Genomic DNA, 25,111 nt, shown 5'->3' on the forward strand with positions numbered 1-25,111 from the left:
TTTCCCAATATTTTCTCTGGTGGAGCAAGCTTCAAAGATCCCCATCCCTTGCTTGGAACTCAAGCTGATTTAGGAACCAATTTCTATGAAGCCTCTTTAGCCTGGTGAGCAGGGCCGGTTCTAGGCATAAGAGACATAAGCGATGGATTAGGGGCCCCCCCCCAAAAAAAACTATTATAATTATTATAATTTTTTTATGTAGGAGCTCAGTTGGGGTCTCAACTTAATAACATCCGACGAGCGTCAGGGCCGGTATAGTAGGATTCGATCTTAGTCCTGTATTTACATTTTGTATGTTTGTTGGTTCCAGCAGTCGCCTACTTACTTTGTCACCTGAGCTTGACGAGTCCGGAGAGCTCATCCGAGTTGGTGGTAGACTACGTCGTGCCGAAATCTAGAACATGCTACAGTTCATCCCATCGTCCTCGATCCTGGTCATCCATCCACTGGACTCCTGATCCAAGATTACGACAACCGTCTGTGCCATCCTGGCCCTGAGAGGGTGTTTTCAGAGATCCGCCGCACCCTTTGGATCCTCCGCGGGCGGGAAGCCATCCGTCGCTTCCAGCACAACTGCACAGAATGCCGTAGATTGAAATCTAGACCTGCTGTCCCCAAGATGGCTGACCTGCCAGCTGCACACCTGCGCCTCTTCAAGCCAGCCTTCCACTCCACGGGCATGGACTGCTTCGGGCCCTTCCAGGTCAAACTGGGGCGGCGCGTCGAGAAGAGATGGGGGATAATCTTCAAGGGTCTCACTACGAGGGGTGTGTACTTGGACCTCCTGACCAACATTGATGCCGACTCCTTTCTGATGGCCCTTAGAATATTCATCGCCTGCCGAGGGACGCCGGCTGAGCTGTTCTCTGACCAGGGAATGAACTTCCGGGGAGGCGAGAAGGAGCTGCGCGAGGCCTTCGCTAATTTGTCTCCCAACCTGCAAGAGCAGCTTGCAAAACAGAAGATTGCCTTTCGCTTCAACCCCCCTGCAACACCGCACTTCGGAGGAGTTTGGGAGAGAGAGATTCGCTCCGTTAAGACTGCCCTCTACACTACAGTGGGTGCCCAGTCATTGACCGAAGAAGTGCTCAGAACTGTACTCATTGAAGTGGAGGGTATCCTGAATTCGAAGCCCTTGGGCTACGTGACCTCCAGTATCACAGACTAGGACCCTGTGACCCCTAACCTCCTGTTGATGGGGCGGCCAGACGTATCCCTGCCGCAAGTGGTGTATCCGGAGACTGAGCACCTCAGCAGACGTTGATGAAGACACTGCCAGATCCTGACGGATCATTCTGGTCCAGCTACATCAGGAACTACCTACCCAGCCTGCAAGCTCTCCAGAAGTGGCATTCCATCCCTGCCGTCCTCAAAAGGGATATTGTGGTTATGTTGGTGGACCCCCAGCTTCCGAGAGCCCTCTGGCCCATCGGACGTGTCATTAAAGTTCACCCAAGCGCAGATGGTCATGTGAGGTCTGCCGAGGTCAAGATCAAGGACAGAGCATACACCCATCCTGTTGCCTGGTTGGTAATCCTCCCAGCTCTCCCGGACAGAGAAGACGACGACAGTACGCCTGCCGTAACTCCTCCCAAGAGCCCTTAGCCTTTCTCAGGTGATAATTGACGTCGCAATTTGGGGCGGCTGTACAAAAGACTATTGACAGTAAATATTAGTTCATCATAGGAGAGCTGTAGCTCCGCCCACCGGTGATGTGGAGCAGAGCATGCTGGGCGATCTCTGAGGAGAAATAATTAACTAGAGAAGCCGTGATAAGTTCCAGCCATCTCCTGTGATTACCTTTAGTTAGCATTCTTTGTTTTAGCCAAGGCCAGTGTGCATCCTTCAGAAATGTGAGTTAATATTTCTTACAATTCATGTGTTGTGGACGCACTCCTTTGTTATGCTAATTAGCGTTTTTACACCAAGCTAGCAACTGTAAGCTTGCTAACCCTGTTTTTTGTCATCTCATTTCAGACATTTAGCCTTTCAGTGTCTAGTTTTATATGCTGTTATATGGATGTATACTGTATAGATTATGTGGGTATTTTGTTAGCAATGAGCCTTGTGGATGCATTATCAAATCAAATCAAATCAAATTGTATTGGCCACATGCGCCGAATACAACAGGTGCAGACACTACAGTGAAAGGCTTACTTACAGCCCTTAACCAACAGTGCATTTATTTTTAACAAAAAAGTAAAAATAAAACAACAACAAAAAAAGTGTTGAGAAAAAAAGAGCAGAAGTAAAATAAAATAACAGTAGGGAGGCTATATACAGGGGGGTATCGGTGCAGAGTCAATGTGCGGGGGCACCGGCTAGTTGAGGTAGTTGAAGTAATATGTACATGTGGGCAGAGTTAAAGTGACTATGCATAAATAATTTACAGAGTAGCAGCAGCGTAAAAGGATGGGGTGGGGAGGCAGTGCAAATAGTCTGGGTAGCCATGATTAGCTGTTCAAGAGTCTTATGGCTTGGGGGTAGAAGCTGTTGAGAAGTCTTTCGGACCTAGACTTGGCACTCCGGTACCGCTTGCCGTGCGGTAGCAGAGAGAACAGTCTATGACTAGGGTGGCTGGAATCTTTGACAATTTTGAGGGCTTTCCTCTGACACCGCCTGGTGTAGAGGTCCTGGATGGCAGGAAGCTTGGCCCCAGTGATGTATTGGGCCGTACGCACTACCCTCTGTAGTGCCTTGCGGTCGGAGGCCAAGCAGTTGCCATACCAGGCGGTGATGCAACCAGTCAGGATGCTCTCGATGGTGCAGCTGTAGAATTTTTTGAGGATCTGAGGACCCATGCCAAATCTTTTCAGTCTCCTGAGGGGGAATAGGCTTTGTCGTGCCCTCTTCACGACTGTCTTGGTGCGTTTGGACCATGATAGTTCGTTGGTGATGTGGACACCAAGGAACTTGAAGCTCTCAACCTGTTCCACTACAGCCCCGTCGATGAGAATGGGGGCGTGCTCAGTCCTCTTTTTTTCCCCTGTAGTCCACAATCATCTCCTTTGTCTTGGTCACGTTGAGGGAGAGGTTGTTATCCTGGCACCACACGGCCAGGTCTCTGACCTCCTCCCTATAGGCTGTCTCATCGTTGTCGGTGATCAGGCCTACCACTGTTGTGTCGTCGGCAAACTTAATGATGGTGTTGGAGTCGTGCCTGGCCATGCAGTCATGGGTGAACAGGGAGTACAGGAGGGGACTGAGCACGCACCCCTGAGGGGCCCCCGTGTTGAGGATCAGTGTGGCAGATGTGTTGTTACCTACCCTTACCACTTGGGGGCGGCCTGTCAGGAAGTCCAGGATCCAGTTGCAGAGGGAGGTGTTTAGTCCCAGGATCCTTAGCTTAGTGATGAGCTTTGAGGGCACTATGGTGTTGAATGCTGAGCTGTAGTCAATGAATAGCATTCTCATGTAGGTGTTCCTCTTGTCCAGGTGGGAAAGGGCATTTCAGACATTCAAGTTCATGCTGTTGTGTGAGGATGATGGTGCTGCTCAGTAGTGCTGTGTAGATGCACTCCTCTGATCATTCATTAGTGAAGTCACAGCCATGTTGTTAGGTTGTATTGCCCTGTGCAGCAGATAACCTATTGTAGCCATATTATTTATAGCTCATGTAATTTGAGGTTGTATTAAGCCTATACCTGCCATTTACTATTGTATTTAATTTAGCTCTTTTCAGAACCACACAAACTCTTGGTTAACACAATTGTCAAGCCATACACTGTGCTGTACTGTTCCGTTACTGCTCTGTGAATCAGCGCCATTAAACAACCTCAACTGGAATCCTACCGGTCTGTCATCTGTGCCCTTACAAGCAACTGGGAGAGAACACATAGTGCTAAGTAAAACCTAACCCTACAGAATATACAGTCCCACCAAGTCCTCAACTACACAGCTTCTACCACCAGGCCATCAGACTGTTGAAGAGCTAAACCCTAGCTGTCTACTAGATAGATAGCCGTTCTCACCATTATTTGTTGCCCGCACCAACATCCCCATCAAACAACCAATATATGTCATCATGACACATAATAAACAATGTAAAATAACTTCATAGTAATTGACCATAACCATTGTCTACATAATACACCAGTGAATGAAATCCTTTACATACAGTGGGGAGAACAAGTATTTGATACACTGCCGATTTTGCAGGTTTTCCTACTTACAAAGCATGTAGAGGTCTGTAATTTTTATCGTAGGTACACTTCAACTGTGAGAGACTGAATCTAAAACAAAAATCCAGAAAATCACATTGTATGATTTTTAAGTAATTAATTTGCATTTTATTGCATGACATAAGTATTTGATCACCTACCAACCAGTAAGAATTCCGGCTCTCACAGACCTGTTAGTTTTTCTTAAAGAAGCCCTCCTGTTCTCCACTCATTACCTGTATTAACTGCACCTGTTTGAACTCGTTACCTGTATAAAAGACACCTGTCCACACACTCAATAAAACAGACTCCAACTCTCCACAATGGCCAAGACCAGAGAGCTGTGAAAGGACATCAGGGATAAAATTGTAGACCTGCACAAGACTGGGATGGGCTACAGGACAATAGGCAAGCAGCTTGGTGAGAAGGCAACAACTGTTGGCGCAATTATTAGAAAATTAAAAAAGTTCAAGATGACGGTCAATCACCCTCGGTCTGGGGCTCCATGCAAGATCTCACCTCGTGGGGCATCAATGATCATGAGGAAGGTGAGGGATCAGCCCAGAATTACACGGCAGGACCTGGTCAATGACCTGAAGAGAGCTGGGACCACAGTCTCAAAGAAAACCATTAGTAACACACTACGCCGTCATGGATTAAAATCCTGCAGCGCACGCAAGGTCCCCCTGCTCAAGCCAGCGCATGTCCAGGCCCGTCTGAAGTTTGCCAATGACCATCTGGATGATCCAGAGGAGGAATGGGAGAAGGTCATGTGGTCTGAAGAGACAAAAATAGAGCTTTTTGGTCTAAACTCCACTCGCCGTGTTTGGAGGAAGAAGAAGGATGAGTACAACCCCAAGAACACCATCCCAACCGTGAAGCATGGAGGTGGAAACATCATTCTTTGGGGATGCTTTTCTGCAAAGAGGACAGGACGACTGCACCGTATTGAGGGGAGGATGGATGGGGCCATGTATCGCGAGATCTTGGCCAACAACCTCCTTCCCTCAGTAAGAGCATTGAAGATGGGTTGTGGCTGGGTCTTCCAGCATGACACGACCCGAAACACACAGCCAGGGCAACTAAGGAGTGGCTCCGTAAGAAGCATCTCAAGGTCCTGGAGTGGCCTAGCCAGTCTCCAGACCTGAACCCAATAGAAAATCTTTGGAGGTAGCTGAAAGTCCGTATTGCCCAGCGACAGCCCCAAAACCTGAAGGATCTGGAGAAGGTCTGTATGGAGGAGTGGGCCAAAATCCCTGCTGCAGTGTGTGCAAACCTGGTCAAGACCTACAGGAAACGTATGATCTCTGTAAATGCCAACAAAGGTTTCTGTACCAAATATTAAGTTCTGCTTTTCTGATGTATCAAATACTTATGTCATGCAATAAAATGCAAATTCATTACTTAAAAATCATACAATGTGATTTTCTGGATTTTTGTTTTAGATTCCGTCTCTCACAGTTGAAGTGTACCTATGATAAAAATTACAGACCTCTACATGCTTTGTAAGCAGGAAAACCTGCAAAATCGGCAGTGTATCAAATACTTGTTCTCCCCACTGTAAGTGGGGGAGATACTGTATTTTGTGTGGGCTAAATGGGTCCACAATGAGACCACAGCTCCCTGGTGTGACTGGACAGGATCATCTCTGCTGGCACAATCTAGCAGACCATGTAGAGATTGTTAATGACAGGGCGTCGATCACACACAGACGTGCGCACATGTAAACACACACACAGGCACACATGCACACACACACACACACACACACAGAGCAGCCTCTAGTCTTTTGGGGACCCTGAGTGCGATTTGATTGCCCCCTCCACCTCTCGAGCAAAACATTTTAGTGGCCTCTCTCTTGGCGGCGGAGAGAATTTATTTGACATTTTCAGCAATTCTACTCATTTTGCCTCGATTTATACCATGTTCATATGATATCTGTGTGAATAACAAAATCAATGGGTGTCCCCTGGAGGTTGGGGGCCCACTGGCAGTCAGGGCCCCTGGGCACGTGCCCTTTCTGCCCGGTCAGTAATTCAGTCATGATTACTACAATGTTTAGAAAGCTGGCTAGACTAACTTACCTAGCGATCTATAAAACGTTAGCTGACATGGGCTAATTGAGTGACTAACATAACAAGAGGAAAACTGCTAATGCACTACCATATTTCGAAATTGCAACCTTGTGTATTCTACTATTCTAACTCCCAACAGTAAGTGGTTGGGGGCCCCCTACCGGCCACGGGGTCTGCATATTGGCAGAGGCGGCACTGCACACACACACAAGGACCAACCACTTACAGTTGCTGCCGTTTTTATATCAATATCACATCATTTCTGGGTAACAATGAAGTACCTTGCTGTAATAGATTTCCATTAAAATGAGCAAAAATAGCCCATTTTCTAAAGCAATAATTTTGCTAGGACTGTCTGGGAGTGGTCTGAATGGAGAGGGGACAACTGAAAACTAGCTATTATTGGCAGAAAAGTTTGGAACTCTTTTTGTTATTGGTCTATTAACCATGTACCACATGGTGATATCACCATGGAAAGCCGAAACTGCTTATTAGAAGGTCCTGTGTATATTGTATTTTCAACCAGCAACTATCAGGAAATAACACTGATTCATTTGTTTCACACTTTTACAGTGTTAGTTTTCTCAGCTGTTGTATAGTTAAGCAACAAGGCCCGAGGAGGTGTGGTATATGGCCAATATACCAGGGCTAAGGGCTGTTCTTATGCATGATGCAACGCAGAGTGCCTGGACACAGCCCTTAGCCGTGGTATATTGGCCTTATATCACAAACCCCTGAGGGGCCTTATTGCTATTATAAACTGGTTACCAACGTAATTAGAGCAGTAAAAATAAATATTTTGTCATACCCGTGGTACATGGTCTGATATACCAAGGCTTTCAGCTAATCAGCATTCAGGGCTCGAACCACCCAGTTTATAATATTGTAATGAAACAGGCAGGGAGCAGGTCTCGAACCCTCAACCTTCTAGCCCGAAGTCCAGCGCACCATCGACTGTGCCCGCTTATAAACCCAGGGTCGTTACAATATGATACAAAACACAGGAAAATCTAAATTTTGACTGCACTTGGCCTTTAACACACACCATGGTCACCACTGCGGTTACTATTTATTAATACTATTTATTTAAGCTGCTATATAAGTCACTTCTCACTTTACTACTTGTATATAACAGTTCTCGTAATTTGACACAGCACATTTTATAAATCATACTGTATATTGTATATCCCTGTTTATAGCTCCATTCTTGTGTTTAATTTAATTTAATTCCTCTTGTATTACTACTTTAATTTAAAATGTTAAACTCTGCATTGTTGGGAAGGGCTCATAAGCAAGCATTTCACTGTAAAGTTGTATTCAGCGCATGTGCCATTTTTATTATTTTATTTTCCTATCGTTTTTATTACTTTTTTCTTCTACTTTTTTATTACTACTTGTAATTTTTGGACTTTTTATTTGGCATTTGATTCTTGATTGATATCGTAGGCTACTGCATTGTCGAGGAGAGTGTGGTCCTCTGTAGCTCAGCTGGTAGAGCACGGCGCTTGTAACGCGAAGGTAGTGGGTTCGATCCCCGGGACCACCCATACACAAAAAAAATGTATGCACGCATGACTGTAAGTCGCTTTGGATAAAAGCGTCTGCTAAATGGCATATTATTATTATAGTTAGCGAAGCATTTCACTGTACAATTTGCATTTACACCTGTATCCTGTGCACGTGACCAATACACATTGCTTTGATTTTGATTTGATTTATTGGATGATAATCTATTTTAGTCACCAATAAAGATGTTCCAGGTGTTTAATAAATCAAATTGCACAAGCCACACATTTGTTATACTTTTTTATTGAGGTGTCCTGCGCTTCTCTCTTATTATAGTAGAGGTATGGTTTAAAGCCCCTTAAAATCGATTGCCAATGCAGTCTCAGCAGCAGATTGGACAAAGCCTGTCATATGACACTAAGTTTGCCGATGACGTTAGCGTAAATTTATTTTTTTCGCAGTTTCGGTCGGAGAGAAAGCCTGCGGGACAGGTAATACAGCAACCACTTTGAATAATGGATGTCGATATAGGTTAAAAGAAACAAGAACATATGGGGACCAGTAATGTTTGATTAATAACAAGTGGACCGTTTTGTCCCTTGCCGTTTGGAAATTGCTAGCTAACGGGATGCATTGAGGAGGAAGGTCTTTTGACAAGCTAGCTAGCATAACACGATAGTTAGCTAGCTAACGTTACTTAGGCCAAGGCCAAGTATTTTTCCGTCTGCTAAACACGAATCTTATTTTCTGAATACACCCTAATAATCTGTGAAGTAGCAGCCAAATAACCAGCTAGCTATACTGCCTACTGTTCTCGTAAGCTATAGCAATTTGTTTTGGGTGCTGTGCAGTTAGCTAGCTAGCGAATGACGTTAGTAAAATAACTTTGCAACCAAGCTAGCTAGACAACAATGGCAAGCCGGTTGCAATAATTATGTAGCTAGCGTGCTAGCTACACTATTGCTTATTCCGTTTCATTGCTGTCTAGTTTGCTCCAAAATGTAACTAAGTGTTTATTGTTTGCTATTAACTCGCTATCAAGCTAGCTTGTAAAATAATTGTATAAACTAAATGAGTGTCCTTTATAGTCTTGTGACATGCAGGAGACCAGGTTCGAACCCAGTCAGTCACCAAGAGGTCATGGCTAGAAGGGATCTAGTTTTTGTCAAATTAACGTCAGAATTGACTTTTCGTAGCAGGTTAGGAGAATTTACGCAGCAGTTTTGGATAATTAAAAATAAATCAACTTTTTACGTTAATTTGACAAAAGCTGGATCCCTTTATCCATGACCGTCACAAGAGCAATATTAAAGGGGAGTGGAAAGGCTATCTGTAGAAGGGCCATGACCTGGCATTTCAACTATATTATTATGGGGTCCTTCTAACGCAGCCTGTGATCGTCATAGAGGGGAACAGAAGACACGTCCATGCACCAGAGAGTCTTAGCTTTCATGAATGGGGTCATAATAGCTCGGTTCAAATGCTAGAGCCAAATTAATTGGAAGGAAATCAATTAATCATGCTACATTGGCATCAGAAACGGCCAGAAGTTTGTTTATCACAGTGAGTGTTTGATTCTATCTGTTCACCTTTACCTTTCCTGGCTGGCAAAGTACCAGGATGTTGTCTCTGGTTTTGAATCTGAATTTCAGTTGAATTTTAAAACTGAATATGAATGCATCTGAGATGTTAAATATATGAAACTTTGATAAACTTGAAATGATCATTTGTAAACTTGATACAGACAATGAATGCAATATCTACCATATTGAAATCGAATATATAAATATTGAACTTGAATATTCCATTAAATTGAATTTTTAAACGGAATGCAATATTCTGAGTTCTGAATTCAATGATTCAATTTGTGCATTACAAATTCAAAAATATTACATTCAAATTCAATATCCTAAAACAAATGAAAAATTATGGAATTCAAATACAATTTCTGTTGGCACTGAAATCGCTTCATATAGGCCTATCATTTGTTATGATAATTGAACTGTTAGGACTGAATTTGGTAGTATAATACCTTCTCCCCTTTCCTTAATCTCAATTTCGGTCACATTTGTAGCTAGGTCAACAACTGTTGTAGCAAGTCATTGAACGTTTACTTTGCTTTCATGTCATGTTAGTCATATTTGTTATATTGCTTTAATTTGCCAACTTTTCCAGACTGTTTGTTTTTAAGTGTAAAGAAGGCCTCCACAACTGTTATGGTTTGCAGCAATGTTTCTTGTGTCTTTACTGCTTTGTGTTTTGTATGGATCTAAGCTCAAAGATGCAGTTATTCTCACACTTCCTCTTTTTAGACAATAGGTATATTTTGACAATATGGTACCCTATTTTATTTTAGCTTATTTTTAGACATATTGTTTGTAACAATATACTCTACAAACATGTCAAATTTCCAGAGTGAGCTCTCTGGTACTTTTAATGATATTACCCATTTTATACATAGAAATTAGGTCAATAACCAAGCACAGCCCTCCTTTAGGATTAAACATTAAACAAATTACCAGCAGAGGGAGTTCCCTTTGAATCAATTTTCCCATTCACTGTGTTGGTGGTGCTCATTAAATTAGTAGTGAGCCCACTGGAAATGTTATGTACTTGTAGAGTATATTGTTCCAAACAATGTCTTAAATGAACAAAATCAAAAAGGTACTTTTGAGATATTAACATTAATATTTTCAATGTTGAATAAATTAATGTGAAAAATTGTATTTCAGAATCAAGACATACTCCATATGTTAGAGCACACTGTAAGGAGTATAATGACACCAATATGTTGTTTGTGTCATGTACGGTTCACAGATCATAGTGTCTTACAGGAGGCATGTATAGGTCTAAAAAGTCACTTTCATCATGATTTTCAAAAAAATTGTTTGCGATACAAATGTAAAAAGCATGTCAAACATCCTTCCTTCCAATTAATTTTCTATGTGAGAATTGCCTGAACAATCTGAGATACCAAAAATATTTTTGTGCTTCTCTGGCATGGAATCATCCAATAGGTCAGATTAAACCATCAGTCACTCTTTTCAACTTTTAGTTTGGCGCTGTGTGTTTCAATGTTGTTATTTCCTCTCTCTCTAGTGATGGGTCAGGAAGCTGGCAAGCCAGCCTGGCCCAAACCAGCTGGTGGATATCAGACAATCACAGGAAGGAGATACGGCAGGAGGCATGCATACGTTAACTTCCGTCCAACCTCTGACAAGCACAGGAACCCAGCCAGAGTGGAGGATTGGCCAGATACGGAAATGGACGGTGTCCATAGAGCGCATTCCATATGTACGTTCACGGTGCAATAGATCTATATGGCTAAGTCCCATTTGCAGTGCATTGAATAGCTGAGGGACAAGCTGTAGGCTATTTGAGTCAGGCCTATATTTCTACATGTGAACAACATGATATCAAGGTCAACAAATCAATTAAAGTTATGTTTATTATTTATTTGACATCATGGCAGACCACTAAGCAACTCCTGTAGTGAGTAGCAGCATGTGAGTAAGTACTGCACCGGGGCAGGTTTGGATCGATTTATCCTGTGACATGAAATTCAGTGTGAGGAGCTAAGCCTATAAACCCCAATCTGCGCCATAAATGGTGGCTGGCTGGAGCTGCTGCATGCTATGTCAGTATTTAGCAAATGTAATAGTTGTGTATTGGCAAGTCATGGTAATAGTAGATGTTTTGATTGTGTTTTAGCTGTAACTAAATGCGCCTCTCCTAGCTTCAACAGGGAACATCTCCTCGATGCTTCACGCCATCTTTCCTGTGTCATCGAATTCGGTTCACGCAGAGGTGAAAATCAAATCTGGCAAAGATCCTCCCCACAAGAAACAGTCAACTTCTAGGAAGTCATCGGAAGCCCACTCCATCCACTACAAAAATAGTGACCAACCTGTAGCCTCAGACCAGGACCAAAATGGCGTCTCGAAGAAAAGTGCAGAAGCCAGTGCATGGCCTATCCCCGAGGACGAGGACAGCAACCCTTCTAATTCCAGCATATTGAGCTTTGTAAATATTGATGCTTACGAGCCAGACAGTAGCGGCGGCGAGGAGGAGGGGGGGCAGGGTTCCGATCCGTCTCACGGTCTCCAGAAAAGACTGGATGACATGATCTTCGAGCTGGGTAAAGAGTTTGACTATCTCAGCGGTTTGCACTCGTATTTGTACACAAAATCTAGTGAAGGGACGACAGACTGTTCCCTCAGAGACACTGAGTCAGTGAAAGATTCTAGAACAGATCCAAGATCAGATTCTAACACAGAAGAAATCCCTCCTGAGTGGAATATATCAGAACGCAACAGAACAGATCACACGGAAAACAGCACAGAGGACCACCCACCAGAGGACCTAGCAGTCGGTGGCTCTCCTGTTGGCCCCAAAGGTCCTGCTGAGCTGGGGAACGACGACCAGAGAGGGACCCAGTCAGAGATGGTGGTGAGGCCCAAAATTCGTAAGCAGACGAGTGAAACACACCTGGAGAAGAGGAAGAGTTCTCACGGCGAGGAGGCGCACTGTGGCTCAGCCAAACAGGCCAGCAAGACCAAGTGTGTGTCTGCACCGCCATTCTTCCTGACACAAACGGAAAGGCCAAACCAGGAGTTTCTCTTTGATTACCCTCGGACTGATTCATATGGGTTTAGCCCTATCGAGAGGAGGGGTGAACATGAAGATTCTTGTAGCAAAATGAATTCAGATGATGAAAAGGACATCTGGGAAGATCTTGAGGACTTCAATAAGACATGTGTTCCTTTCATGAAGGCTGAAGAAAGGTATAATATACCTTAGATTGTCATTTTTACATATCACCCTTTTATTGCTCTTAGATCATAGTAAAATAGGACAAAACCGTGTGTATTTATATTATAGTCAGCAAGTGTATATATGGTCAGTGGGATCTAATCACAAGTGTTGGATTTCTGTGAAGGGAAAATGTCAGTTAAACATTTGCACTATAATTTGGGATTATTCATAAATGTTAGACAAGGCATTTTCTAGGTCTCTGTTGATCAAAGACATTGCAACTCACAATCCAATTGTTGCCTTTCTGGGAAAGTGTGAATACGTAGCTCTCTTTTGTCCTGATGGTGTCAATTGAGGAAGCGGAGGTTGCTAGCGAAGCTCTTGTGTTTATACTGCTAAGACCTCACTGCTAAGCAGATTAGGTGTGGTGCTTACTAGGTGGACTGACGCGTGTGTGTGTTTGCAGCTCGGAGTGCAGTGAGGGGGAGTGGTCAGCCTTGTGGACGTCGGACTCTGGCCTGGAGAAGGAGCGTGGCTCCAATCAGGAGAGCTGGGAGACGCTGCCCGGCCTGGACGAACTGCACAGCAGCAGTCTGGAGGATGTCCCCGAGCTCAGCCTGCCCCTTGAGTAAGCACCAAAATACTGGCCTTATACGGGTCACTCCTGATAACTGCAACATAATACAGCCTTATACGATCACTTCTGATAAATGCAATCAATGGCTTGGGAGTGGCCTAAATGCAGACACTAATCTAGAGTAATGCAGATATGAGTAATAGTCTGGAGTAGTTAAACGGGGAAGTATTTGAATTGTGACTGGGGGACCACTGCATTTAAATGTATGTATATCTAATGTATACTATATATTCTATATGTCATTGGTAAGCACAGCCAGCCCTCAGACCGACACCTCCATGTGTTAATGCTGTGATGTGTAACCAGGGTGTGGGCTGGAATAACGATTAAGCTAAGTGCCACAGCAGCACAGTCTCCAAGCAAAGTCTTACATTAATACATTAAATCAGTTGAGGTAGGCTGAATCATTCCCATGGATATTGATTTTATGATTAGTTAACTAAGATATGTAAACTACTGTATATGTATATAATTTGATCAAATCGTATTGGTCGCATACACATATTTAGCAGATGTTATTGCGGGTGTAGTGAAATGCTTGTGTTCCTAACTCCAGCAGTGCAGTAATATCTAACAATTTCCAACAAATCACACAAAATACCTTTCTGCATAGCCTACATTTCCGGTGCATACTATATTTTTGATTCTCATTTGCAAGGTGAAAACTTGGTCGTGTCCATTAGGGCACAAAACGAAAATGAGCGTTTCTTATTGGACAAGTCTCCCCGTTTCAGTCCATTTTCTTCCTGCTGGTGCCCAATGAACACAAGCTGTGTTTGTGCACTGTGCAGGGAGCCGACCCCTCTGGAGGAGGGAGAGATTCCGTGGTTGATGTACAATGAGGAGACGGGCAGCAGTAGTGACGAAGACCCAGATGGCATGAGTCACTTTGTCCACCCAGGCCTCTTCATCCTGGACGGGAACAACAACCTGGAGGATGACTCCAGCGTGAGCGAGGACCTGGACGCTGAGTGGAGGTGGGGAACAATTTAAGAGTTTTAACTCCAAATTGTGAGATATAATTCATGATTTTTATGATAGTTTTCTGGAGGTGTGTAGAATGTTTGACGTTTTACTCCTGTAATGTACTTTGATGCGTTGACATTTACAACGTGATAGATAGATAGATGTATGTAGGGCCAGGAGGTTTCCTGACCAGGATTTTTTTTTTTTTTTTGCTTCATCTTAGGTTGTTGGATGACTTTGGAGAGGGCTTTGGGATGGCCCAGGCTATTTCCTATGTGGATCCTCAGCTCCTCACATACATGGCTCTTGAAGAGCGCCTGGCCCAAGCTATGGAGGTAAGGCCAAAGCCCTAGACTCTTACTATGACACAAGTCACTCTAATCAAGTCCACAGAAGTGCAGACAGAAGGATCTTAGGATCAAATTTGTTGACCACCACCATTCCATCTCTAAATGTTTGCTTCAAGTGTGCTTTTCAAGATTGTGCCATCCTATGTTGACGCAGTGAGTTCCTGCTCATCCAACCTGGAGTTGAATTCATGTGTGCTATCACAGCTGTGTACATACCGCCACAAACAAACACCAAGTTGGCACTCCGCAAACTGTACAAGATCATTAGCCAGCAAGAATACTTTCACCCCCGGAAGCAGTCTTCATTGTCGTGGGTGACTTGAAACCGTCTAAAGCAAATTTTCCCAAAATATTACTGACATGTATCCTTCCCCACAAGAGGATCCGCCGTGCTTGACCATGTATACACAAACATCCGCGACGCGTACAAAGCCATCCACCGAAAGTAATAAAGGGAAATATATTTTTAAAAAGGATATATGTATGTATGTATGTATGTATGTATGTATATTTTTTATTTAACCAGGTAAGCCAGTTGAGAAAAAGTTGTCATTTACAACTGCGACCTGGCCAAGATAAAGCAAAGCAGTGCGATAAAAACAACAACACAGAGTTACATATGGAATAAACAAAACGTACAGTCAATAACACAATAGAAAATCTATATACAGTGTGTTATGGAGGTAAGGCAATAAATAGGCCATAGTGCAAAATAATTACGATTTAGTATTAACACTGGAGTGATAGATGTGCAGAAGATGATGTGCAAATAGAGATACTGGGGTGCAAATGAGCAAAATAAAAAACAATATGGGGATGAGGTAGTTGGGTGGGATAATTTCAGATGGGCTGTGTACAGGTGCAGTGATCGGTAAGCTGCTCTGACAACTGATGCTTAAAGTTAGTGAGGAAGATAAGAGTCTCCAGCTTCAGAGATTTTTGCAGTTCGTTCCAGTCATTGGCAGCAGAGAACTGGAAGGAATGGCGGCCAAAGGAGGTGTTGGCTTTGGGGATGACCAGTGAGATATACCTGCTGGAATGCATACTACGGGTGGGTGTTGCTATGGTGACCAATGATCTAAGATAAGGCGGGGATTTGCCTATAAGTGATTTATAGATGACATGGAGCCAGTGGGTTTGGCGACAAATATGTAGTGAGGGCCAGCCAACGAGAGCGTACAGGTCACATTGGTGGGTAGTATATGGGGCTTTGGTGACAAAACGGATGGCACTGTGATAGACTACATCCAATTTGCTGAGTAGAGTGTTGGAAGCTATTTTGTAAATGACATCGCCGAAGTCAAGGATCGGTAGGATAGTCCGTTTTACGAGGGCATGTTTAGCAGCATGAGTGAAGGAGGCTTTGTTGCGAAATAGGAAACCGATTCTAGATTTAACTTTGGATTGGAGATGCTTAATGTGAGTCTGGAAGGAGAGTTTACGGTCTAACCAGACACCTAGGTAGTTGTAGTTGTCCACATATTCTAAGTCAGACCCGCCGAGAGTAGTTATTCTAGTCGGGCGGGCGGTTGCAAGCAGGGTTCGATTGAAGAGCATGCATTTAGTTTTACTAGCGTTTTAAGAGCAGTTGGAGGCTACGGAAGGAGTGTTGTATGGCATTGAAGCTCGTTTGGAGGTTTGTTAACACAGTGTCCAATGAAGGGCCAGATGTATACAAAATGGTGTCGTCTGCGTAGAGGTGGATCTGAGAGTCACCAGCAGCAAGAGCGACATCATTGATATACACAGAGAATAGAGTCGGCCCGAGAATTGAACCCTGTAGCACCCCCATAGACTGCCAGAGGTCCAGACAACAGGCCCTCCGATTTGACACATTGAACTCTATCTGAGAAGTAGTTGGTGAACCAGGCGAGACAGTCATTTGAGAAACCAAGGCTATTTAGTCTGCCAATAAGAATGCGACGATTGACAGAGTCAAAAGCCTTGGCCAGGTCGATGAAGACGGCTGCACAGTACTGTCTTTTTTATCGATCATGGTTATTATATCGTTTGGGACCTTGAGCGTGGCTGAGGTGCACCCATGACCAGCTCGGAAACCAGATTGCATAGTGGAGAAGGTACGGTGGGATTCGAAATGATTTGGATCTAGAGTGTCATCCCCTTTGAAGAGGGGGATGACCGCGGTAGCTTTCCAATCTCTGGGGATCTCAGGCGATACGAAAGAGAGCTTGAACAGGCGGCTAATTTTAGAAAGAAAGGGTCCAGATTGTCTAGTATGTATATGTGTGTGTGTGTATACAGTTGAAGTCGGACGTTTACATACATTTAGGTTGGTCATTAAAACTTGTTTTTCAACCACTACACACATTTCTTGTTAACAAACTCTAGTTTTGGGAAGTCTGTTAGGACATCTACTTTGTGCATGACAAAATGTAAATCAATCCCAGAACAACAGCAAAGGACCTTGTTGACCAGGTTTGTAGGCCTCCTTGCTCACACATCATTTTCAGTTCTGCCCACACATTTTCTATAGGATTGAGGTCAGGGCTTTGTGATGGCCACTCCAATACCTTGACTTTGTTGTCCTTAAGCCATTTTGCCACAACTTTGGAAGTATGCTTGGGGTCATTGTCCATTTGGAAGACCCATTTGCGACCAAGCTTTAACTTCCTGACTGATGTCTTGGGATGTTGCTTCAATATATCCACGTAATTTTCCTTCCTCATGATGCCATCTATTTGGTGAAGTGCACCAGTCCCTCCTGCAGCAAAGCACCCCCACAGCATGATGCTGCCACCCACGTGCTTCATGGTTGGGATGGTGTTCTTCGGCTTGCAAGACATCCCTTTTTCCTCCAAACATAACGATGGTCATTATGGCCAAACGGTTCTATTTTTGTTTCATCAGACCAGAGGACATTTCTTCAAAAAGTACGATCTTTGTCCCCATGTGCAGTTGCAAACCGTAGTCTGGCTTTTTTATGGCGGTTTTGGAGCAGTGGCTTCTTCCTTGCTGAGTGGCCTTTCAGGTTATGTCGATATAGGACTCGTTTTACTGTGGTTATAAATACTTTTGTACCTTTTTGCCTCCAGCATCTTCACAAGGCCCTTTGCTGTTGTTCTGGGATTGATTTGCACTTTTTGCATCAAAGTACGTTCATCTCTAGGAGACAGAACGTGTCTCCTTCCTGAGCGGTATGACGGCTGCGTGGTCCCATGGTGTTTATACTTGCGTACTATTGTTTGTACAGATGAACGTGGTACCTTCAGGCGTTTGGAAATTGCTCCCAAGGATGAGGTCTACAATATTTTTTCTGAGGTCTTGGCTGATTTATTTTGATTTTCCCATGATGTCAAGCAAAGAGACACTGAGTTTGAAGGTAGGCTTTGAAATACATCCACAGGTACACCTCCAATTGACTCAAATGATGTCAATTAGCCTATCAGAAGCTTCTAAGGCCATGACATAATTTTCTGGAATTTTCCAAGCTGTTTAACGGCACAGTCAACTTAGTGTATGTAAACTTCTGACCCACTGGAATTGTGATGCAGTGAATTATAAGTGAAATAATCTCTCTAAACAATTGTTCGAAATATTACTTGTGTCCTGCACAAAGTAGATGTCCTAACCGACTTGCCAAAACTTTAGTTTGTTAACAAGAAATTTGTGGAGTGGTTGAAAAACAAGTTTTAATGACTCCAACCTAAGTGTATGTAAACTTCTGACATCAACTGTATGTGTATACATACATACGTGTGTGTGTGTGTGTGTGTGTGTGTGTGTGTATATATGTGTGTATGTGTATATATATATATTTATTTATTTGACATTTACATTTTAGTCATTTAGCAGACGCTCTTATCCAGAGCCACTTACAGTTAGAGTGCATACATTTTTCATACTGGCCCCCCATGGGAATCGAACCCACAACCCTGGCGTTGCAAGCGCCATGCTCTACCAATTGAGCTACAGGAGGGCCAGATAGATAGATAGATAGATAGATACATACATACAGTGAGGGGAAAAAAGTTTTTGATCCCCTGCTGATTTTGTACGTTTGCCCACTGACAAAGAAATGATCAGTCTATAATTTTAATGGTAGGTTTATTTGAACAGTGAGAGACAGAATAACAACAAAAAAATCAAGAAAAACGCATGTCAAAAATGTTATAAATTGATTTGCATTTTAATGAGGGAAATAATTATTTGACCCCTCTGCAAAACATGACTTAGTACTTGGTGGCAAAACCCTTGTTGGCAATCACAGAGGTCAGACGTTTCTTGTAGTTGGTCACCAGGTTTGCACACATCTCAGGAGGGATTTTGTCCCACTCTTCTTTGCAGATCTTCTCCAAGTCATTAAGGTTTCGAGGCTTACATTTGGCAACTCGAACCTTCAGCTCCCTCCACAGATTGTCTATGGGATTAAGGTCTGGAGACTGGCTAGGCCACTCCAGGACCTTAATGTGCTTCTTCTTGAGCCACTCCTTTGTTGCCTTGGCCGTGTGTTTTGGGTCATTGTCATGCTGGAATACCCATCCACGACCCATTTTCAATGCCCTGGCTGAGGGAAGGAGGTTCTCACCCAAGATTTGGCCCCGTCCATCGTCCCTTTGATGCGGTGAAGTTGTCCTGTCCCCTTAGCAGAAAAACACCCCCAAAGCATAATGATTCCACCTCCATGTTTGACGGTGGGGATGGTATTCTTGGGGTCATAGGCAGCATTCCTCCTCCTCCAAACACGGCGAGTTGAGTTGATGCCAAAGAGCTCGATTTTGGTCTCATCTGACCACAACACTTTCACCCAGTTCTCCTCTGAATCATTCAGATGTTAATTGGCATCTTCAGACGGTCCTGTATATGTGCTTTCTTGAGCAGGGGGACCTTGCGGGCGCTGCAGGATTTCAGTCCTTCACGGCGTAGTGTGTTACCAATTGTTTTCTTGGTGACTATGGTCCCAGCTGCCTTGAGATCATTGACAAGATCCTCCCGTGTAGTTCTGGGCTGATTCCTCACCGTTCTCATGATCATTGCAACTCCACGAGGTGAGATCTTGCATAGAGCCCCAGGCCGAGGGAGATTGACAGGTCTTTTGTGTTTCTTCCATTTGCGAATAATCGCACCAACTGTTGTCACCTTCTCACCAAGCTGCTTGGCGATGGTCTTGTAGCCCATTCCAGCCTTGTGTAGGTCTACAATCCTGTCCCTGACATCCTTGGAGTGCTCTTTGGTCTTGGCCATGGTGGAGAGTTTGGAATCTGATTGATTGCTTCTGTGGACAGGTGCTTTTATACAGGTAACAAGCTGAGATTAGGAGCACTCCCTTTAAGAGTGTGCTCCTAATCTCAGCTCGTTACCTGTATAAAAGACACCTGGGAGCCAGAAATCTTTCTGATTGAGAGGGGGTCAAATACTTATTTCCCTCATTAAAATGCAAATCAATTTATAACATTTTTGGCATGTATTTTTCTGGATTTTGTTGTTGTTATTCTGTCTCTCACTGTTCAAATAAACCTACCATTAAAATTATAGACTGATCATTTCTTTGTCAGTGGGCAAACGTACAAAATCAGCAGGGGATCAAATACTTTTTTCCCTCACTGTATATGTGTGTATATGTATGTGTGTGTATATAGATGTATATGTGTGTGTGTGTATATATATATATATATATATATATATATATATATATATATATATATATATATATATATATATATAGGGGGATTGGAAGTGATGCGGACAATTACATTGGAAGTTACAATCTATCTGCAATATTAAAGCTGATCTACCCCCTAAAAAAGAAAAAAAAAGCCATCCATCCACTTCGGCCAATCAAATCACATCTCTCTGTTCCTACTCCCCGTCTTCAAGCAGGAACTCGAGGGAGCCACCAACACAGAGAATAGTGAGGCGCTGGTCAGAGGAGGCAGACTCAATGCTGCAGGATTGTTTTGAGAATATTGATTGAAATATGTTCAAAGATTCATCCACCCAGAACTCATCCATCAACATTGAGGAATATACATTGTCAGTCACAGGCTTCATTAGGAAATGTGTTGATGACGACGTACCCACAATAACAATCCGGACATACTCCAACCAAAAACCCTGGATGGACGGAGATATCCGTACAATGCTGAGAGCCTGTACTGCAGCATTCAATGTCAGCAGAACGGAACCCGACGACTCGGTGGCATGCGAGCAGGTACAAGCTCCGCAAATCTATTAGGAATGCAAAAAGATAATACAGACTCAAACTTGAATTGATGTTCGACCACTCAGACTCGCGTCGCATGTGGCAAGGACTACAGACTATCAAAGACTACAAAGGTAAATCCAGCTGTGCGGTGCCCACCGACACCTCCCTCTCAGACGCACTTAACACATTCAATGCTGTAGCTCAGTTGGTAGAGCATGGCGCTTGCAACGCCAGGGTTGTGGGTTCGTTTCCCACGGGGGGCCAGTATGAAAAATGTATGCACTCACTAACTGTAAGTCGCTCTGGATAAGAGCGTCTGCTAAATTACTAAAATGTAAGGCAGACAGTACAGAGCCATCCAGGAAGATTCTTGCTGTCCGGACAACCAGGTACTTCCGCTCTCCAAGGCTGATGTGTGAATACTCACAAAGCCGCCGGCCCAGATGGCATCTTTGGTCGTGACCTCAGTGTGTGCTGACCTGCTGGCGGGCGTTTTCTCTGACATCTTCAACCTGTCCCTGTCCTAGGCTGTAGTCCCCACCTGCTTTAAGGAGACCACCATCATCCCAGTGCCCCAAAAAAAACATGACATTCCAAAATTACTATCGCCCGTTGCGCTAACCTCGGTCATCATGAAGTGCTTGGAGAGGCTGGTCATGGCCCACATCAAGGTCACCATGCCAGGCACACTGGACCCACTCCAATCTGCCCACCGCTCCAAAAGATCCACGGAAGATGCCATTTCTAACGCTATTCATACGGCCGTAACACATTTGGACAAAAGGAACACCTACGTGAGAATGCTGTTCATTGACTATTGTTCTCTCTGAGCTTGACACCAAGCTCCAAGCCCTGGGTCTGGACAACACCCTCTGCAACTGGATCCTGGACTTCCTGACGGACAGACAACAGGCTGTGAGGATTGGCAACAACTCCTCCACTACTCCTCAGTCCTCTGTTGCACTCCCTGTTCACCCACGACTGCGTGAACTTTGCCCCTCACCAACTCCCAGTTTGCTGATGACACCACGGTTGTAGGCCTGATAACCAACAACGACGAGTCAGCCTATAGGGAGGAGGTAAGTGAACTGGCATTGTGGTGTCATGAGAACAACCTCTCCCTCAATGTCAGCAAAACAAAATAATTGATTGTTGACTTAAGGAAGCAGAGGAGGGAACATGCCCCGATCCACATCAATGGGACTGTAGTAGAGAGTGACAAGTTTTTTTTAATTCCTCGGCGTCCACATCACCAAGGACTTGTCATGGACCAACAACAGCGTCTCTACTTCCTAAGGCGGCTCTACTTCCTACGGCGGGTCCTCTCCAAATACTACCACTGCACCATCGAGAGTGTCCTGACCGGTTGCATCACAGCCTGGTACAGGAATTGCTCCATCCACGACCGCAAGGCCCTCCAGCGGAGAGTGAAGATGGCCCATCACTGGGACCGTGCTCCCACCCATCCAGGACATCACTGGGACCGTGCTCCCACCCATCCAGGACATCACTGGGACCGTGCTCCCACCCATCCAGGACATCACTGGGACCGTGCTCCCACCCATCCAGGACATCTACTCAAAATGGTGCCTGAGGAAAGCACACAGCATCAAGGAACTCACACACCCCAGCCATGAGCGGTTCACTCCTTTACCATCAGGCAGACGGTATCGGAGCATGAGGCCTGATACCAACGGGCTCAGAAACTGTTTCTATCTACAAGCCATCAGACTGCTGAACACTTGAACTGGACTGACCATCTACTCTGATTCTCCGCACTTAGCACACATCACAACTGCTTCTACCAGACTCTTATTATACTGCTTGTGTAAATATTGTACTATAAATTGTGCCTTCTTGTATTATACTTATACAAAAATGTACTTTGTTGTTTTTCTTATTTCTCATTGTTGTTGCATTACCGAGAAGGAACCTGCAAGTGAGCATTTCATTGGATGATGTATACCATGCATATCCCGTACATGCGACTAATAACTTGAAACTTGTTGCTGTCTTGTCCAACACAGACATTTCTAACCATGTAACAATGTGTACCTACCTACACTGTAATTACATTGTACGCATCCATGTAAATACATAGGGACATTGGCACCTGATGTTCTTTTGTTGTGGTTCACAGGCGGCTCTAGCCCACCTGGAGTCCCTGGCCATCGACGTGGAGCAGGCCCACCCTCCGGCTACAGAACAGATCATAGAGTGTCTGCCTCAAATCACTATATTGGAGGACCCCAGTGGTAAGTTCACAGTGCTAGAAGACCACAGTGGTAGGACCACATCTTCTTATCCTAACAGACTGGCCCTTCCCTCCGCTCCCTTTGAATTGGCTGTATTGTTAATGTGTGCAATTGTCCTTTTTGCATTGGCAACAATAGACTCAGTCATTCTGGGTGTAAGTAGTGAAATACTGCTAAATGTGCAATATATTCAAGGATTCCATGAATGTCATAATTCACAATGACCTTTGAAAAAGATCAAGCAAAACCATATTTCCAGTGGTGGAACGAGTAAGATTAGTTATTTTAATTTTGACATGTGCTAACTACTGTAAATGGCCTAACTAATGCAATGGTTAATACCAACATGGAGTGCCTTTTGTATCAGGATCAAAAGACATGTAATTAGTGGGACCATCCACTCTGTAAATCCCCACCCTCAGTCTTGTACTCAGTTTTACTATTAGCCGACCGGACCAGCAGTCCAGGCCAGACTGACTGTCTGAAAGAAACCAGCTGCTAATATATAGACTCTAATATATAGACTCACATATATATATTACGCAGAGCACTCTGCTCATTAGTCTGTATGAAATGGATCATAAAAAAAAGTATTCAGCAGGCTGAGTTTGTCTCAACACATCGACGCATTCCATATGGAAATATTCCGCTGTTACTGATCCGATGTTGATTAATGTGGTGTCAAGATAAGAAATAACTTGCAGTGCGTAAAGCAATGCATAATATGAAGGATGGGAACATAATGTAAATGTGTGAGAGGGGGGCAAGACAAAATGTATGCACCGGTGTCGCGTCAAGTTTCCCCGGGAATAAATCGCAGTATGCAGGCGTCGAGGCAAGATGGCCGCCATTCGTCATGCCATGTCGGAGCGAGCGGTTCCATCTGTGTGCTTGTGGATCGACTGAATGGAGTCTGATGGAATGTAAACGTGTGGGGCTGTGAATACAGAACAGAGTGGATGAGGCCGGGGCTGCAGAACATGAAGTGATAGATGGCCCAGCGCCGCGCTCTGACACTTATGATTTAGTTCTTCTTGTGCGGCTCTTTATCCTTGTCTTTCTCGCTCCCTCGCCTTTCTTTCTCTCTTTCCTTTCTTTCACCCACTCTCTCTCTCTTGCTATCTCTCTCTCTCTAGGGCAGGAACAGTGCTGTGCCATCTGCTGTGGTGAGTACGTCAAAGATGAGATTGCAACCCAGCTGCCGTGCCACCACATGTTCCACAAGATCTGCGTGACTCTCTGGCTCCAAAAGGTACGTGTGTGACTGACTGAATGAGGGCCTCTGTGTGTGTGTGTGTGGAGAATAACTTATTTTGAAGCCCATTTAGACTATTGTTTCTAAAGCGTTTATGTACATGGCCTGTACTGCACATCAGCATGTAATTGAAATGTTCTTTAAGTGATGAGGGTGGTGGCATCAGTCTATATTCAGTGTCAATGTATTTTGAGTGATGATATGAAAATGTTTATACTGATTTATGGTATCTTCTCTCTCTAGTCTGGGACTTGCCCTGTCTGTCGTCACATTCTGTCGCCTGTTGTCATGGAGACCACTGCTAACACCTCGTTTGTGTCGGATCAGGACATCCCACCGTCCAATCACAGCGCAGCCGGAATGCGGTGAATTCACTGATGACCAATCAACAGCCAGAAAAGAAAAAGAGGCCTATAACACTTCAATGAAAATAAGTTCTTATTACTTTTTCTTTCATTGCCGCTCTCTGCAATGTAACTCTATGAATGAGATTGTTGATTTAGTTCTGCACATGTAAACAAGTTCAAGATGTCCGAGTGACAGTTCAGGCTTATTTTCTGAGAAAATATTATCTGTATAATGTCAAGTCTTTGTTATGAATGTATGTTTTAATGAAGGTTAGGAAATTGCAATTTTCGTTTTGCCTAGATTTGTTAAAGCGTCTCAGATTTTACTTGCACACATTTTTCAATACAGATGAAAGCATTGCTTATGTACCTCACATTGTACTCATTTCAAAATAATTTTAGTTCCCGTGTTCAATAAAGGCTGTAATGTGGGTAAGTCTTGGAAGAACTATCAAAATCAATGGAAGGCACTAACTTCCTTACGAAGAGATTGTATACATCCACTGTAGAAGCCATTCAGATAAAGCTGTTTATACAAGAGATTTAGCACACCACCATCTTTATTTACCCAACGTAAACCTCTGAGTGCCTGTTGAATGGAAGAGGATAATCAACTATTTGAATTCTGAATATGGATTTAAA

General features: G+C 43.8%; 1 protein-coding gene across 1 annotated transcript; it reads left to right on the forward strand.

The window, feature by feature from the left end:
* The first annotated feature begins 8,143 nt into the window (after window positions 1-8,143).
* On the forward strand, window positions 8,144-25,009 carry LOC121574166 (E3 ubiquitin-protein ligase Praja-2-like). Its single transcript, XM_041886812.2, has 9 exons — window positions 8,144-8,232; window positions 10,841-11,035; window positions 11,478-12,525; window positions 12,963-13,124; window positions 13,925-14,110; window positions 14,323-14,434; window positions 22,753-22,867; window positions 24,004-24,119; window positions 24,366-25,009. The coding sequence occupies exons 2-9, from the start codon at window positions 10,843-10,845 to the stop codon at window positions 24,489-24,491; spliced, it is 2,058 nt and encodes a 685-aa protein (XP_041742746.2). The 5' UTR covers window positions 8,144-8,232; window positions 10,841-10,842; the 3' UTR covers window positions 24,492-25,009.
* The last annotated feature ends 102 nt before the right edge of the window (window positions 25,010-25,111 follow it).

This window comes from Coregonus clupeaformis, chromosome 9 (genome assembly GCF_020615455.1).
Source record: "Coregonus clupeaformis isolate EN_2021a chromosome 9, ASM2061545v1, whole genome shotgun sequence".
NCBI classification, from domain to species: Eukaryota; Metazoa; Chordata; class Actinopteri; order Salmoniformes; family Salmonidae; genus Coregonus; species Coregonus clupeaformis.